At 40.1% G+C, this 1,370-nt stretch overlaps 1 protein-coding gene across 2 annotated transcripts in view; it reads right to left on the reverse strand.

Annotated features, from left to right (window-relative positions):
• The window catches only part of LOC102045060 (cytochrome P450 2W1), a 9,092-nt gene extending 8,192 nt beyond the window's left edge, over nucleotides 1-900 (reverse strand). Inside the window, exon 1 of one of the 2 annotated variants that reach the window (XM_031056550.1) lies at nucleotides 616-900. In XM_031056550.1, the coding sequence (XP_030912410.1) occupies nucleotides 616-813 (198 nt within the window). In that variant the 5' untranslated portion in view covers nucleotides 814-900. The remainder of the gene's footprint in view (nucleotides 1-615) is intronic. The other variant, XM_005420362.2, reaches the window with a different exon arrangement.
• Between the last annotated feature and the right edge of the window lie 470 nt (nucleotides 901-1,370).

Here is a 1,370-nt window from a genome sequence, read left to right on the forward strand (position 1 = left end):
CGGCAGCAGCCTCGTCCTGCACACAGTGGAGTAAGTTTTCTTAATTACAGGTTATTGGAAGAGCTCACAGGTTATTCACTCTGTTCCTTAGCACAGCTTTCCCATCTCTCCCTTGTACTGGCATCTAAACGTTAATGCATATCCCATTCATCAAGAGGGAAAGGGATTTTGCAGTGCAGAGTCTGGTTTGGCCCTCTCCGCGACAGTTTTGGGGTCACTGCATTGTGGAATTCCTCTTGCCAGATCTCTGGGGCATAGGAGAGGGAAGCAATTTAATTTATGTTAGTTATATCCTAATACTTGAAAAGATTTCTGGGTGTCCAAGCTGTCAAATTAATATTTCAAATCCCACAAGCATTATAGACTTCATGTACATCACCACAATTACATGAAGAAATCCCATATTACCCAGAGGTCTTTTTTTAATGGTTGATTGCTCCTAAATTACATTGCATCAACACACACATTGACTAGAAGAAGCCCAGAAAGATATCATAAAGCAATTTTCACACCTTTACAATTTAGTTTGAATTAAAAAAGACAAAAAGTTCTCACTGATACATCCCAGTCAACTTTAAAATCTATGAGGGTCTGGGTTAGGGTTTTTTGTCCTACCTTCATTAGTGATTTATCTTGCCTTCTAAGATCCACCAAGTGCAGGTTACCAATGAGCGGAAGAGGAGTTGGACCAGGAGGTAATTTAAAAGCTGAATTTTTATAGCCAGTTGAAAAATAGGCTACAGCTAATAATACTGCTGCGCACAGCAGACAAACTAATGCAGGATCAGAGAGAAATGAAATTAAAAAAGACATTTTTTTTAGTAATAATCTGGTTTTTGGGGTTAGAAGCAATAAAAATGCAGTGGCACTGTTCAGTTTCTGCCAGCTGGCTCTCTGTTTGCTCTCTGCAATTGCTACAAGCACTCAATTCTTATTAAGGTTTGTAGAGTACCTAAATAAATACTGCATACTCCACCCTCTTTAAACACCTCAGAGAATGTGGTCTAAGCAGTTTGCAAAGCCTGTCCAGAAGTAAAGAGAGTTTCAAATTACAAACCCATGCATGTGTGTGCAAGAACATATACATGGGAAAAGGTGCTTGGCATTCCTCTATAACCTCCTCCTCCCTGAGACCTCAAGGTCCTTCATTAGCAGTACTATGACCCTCCAAGCACTCTGCTGACACAGGGAAATAAAAAGGCTCTTGGAATCCTATTAGAACGTCCAGATTCAGGCTTAGGTAGGATTTGAGATCTCCATGTTACTAGAGAAAAATATCAGTAGTTTTACAGGAGACTTTGGCTGTCTTGATGTCAAGTGGAGATCAAAGGTTGTTAATAATGGTAAAGCCCAACTATCCCTGGGGGGTT

This window comes from Geospiza fortis, unplaced genomic scaffold (genome assembly GCF_000277835.1).
Source record: "Geospiza fortis unplaced genomic scaffold, GeoFor_1.0 scaffold237, whole genome shotgun sequence".
NCBI classification, from domain to species: Eukaryota; Metazoa; Chordata; class Aves; order Passeriformes; family Thraupidae; genus Geospiza; species Geospiza fortis.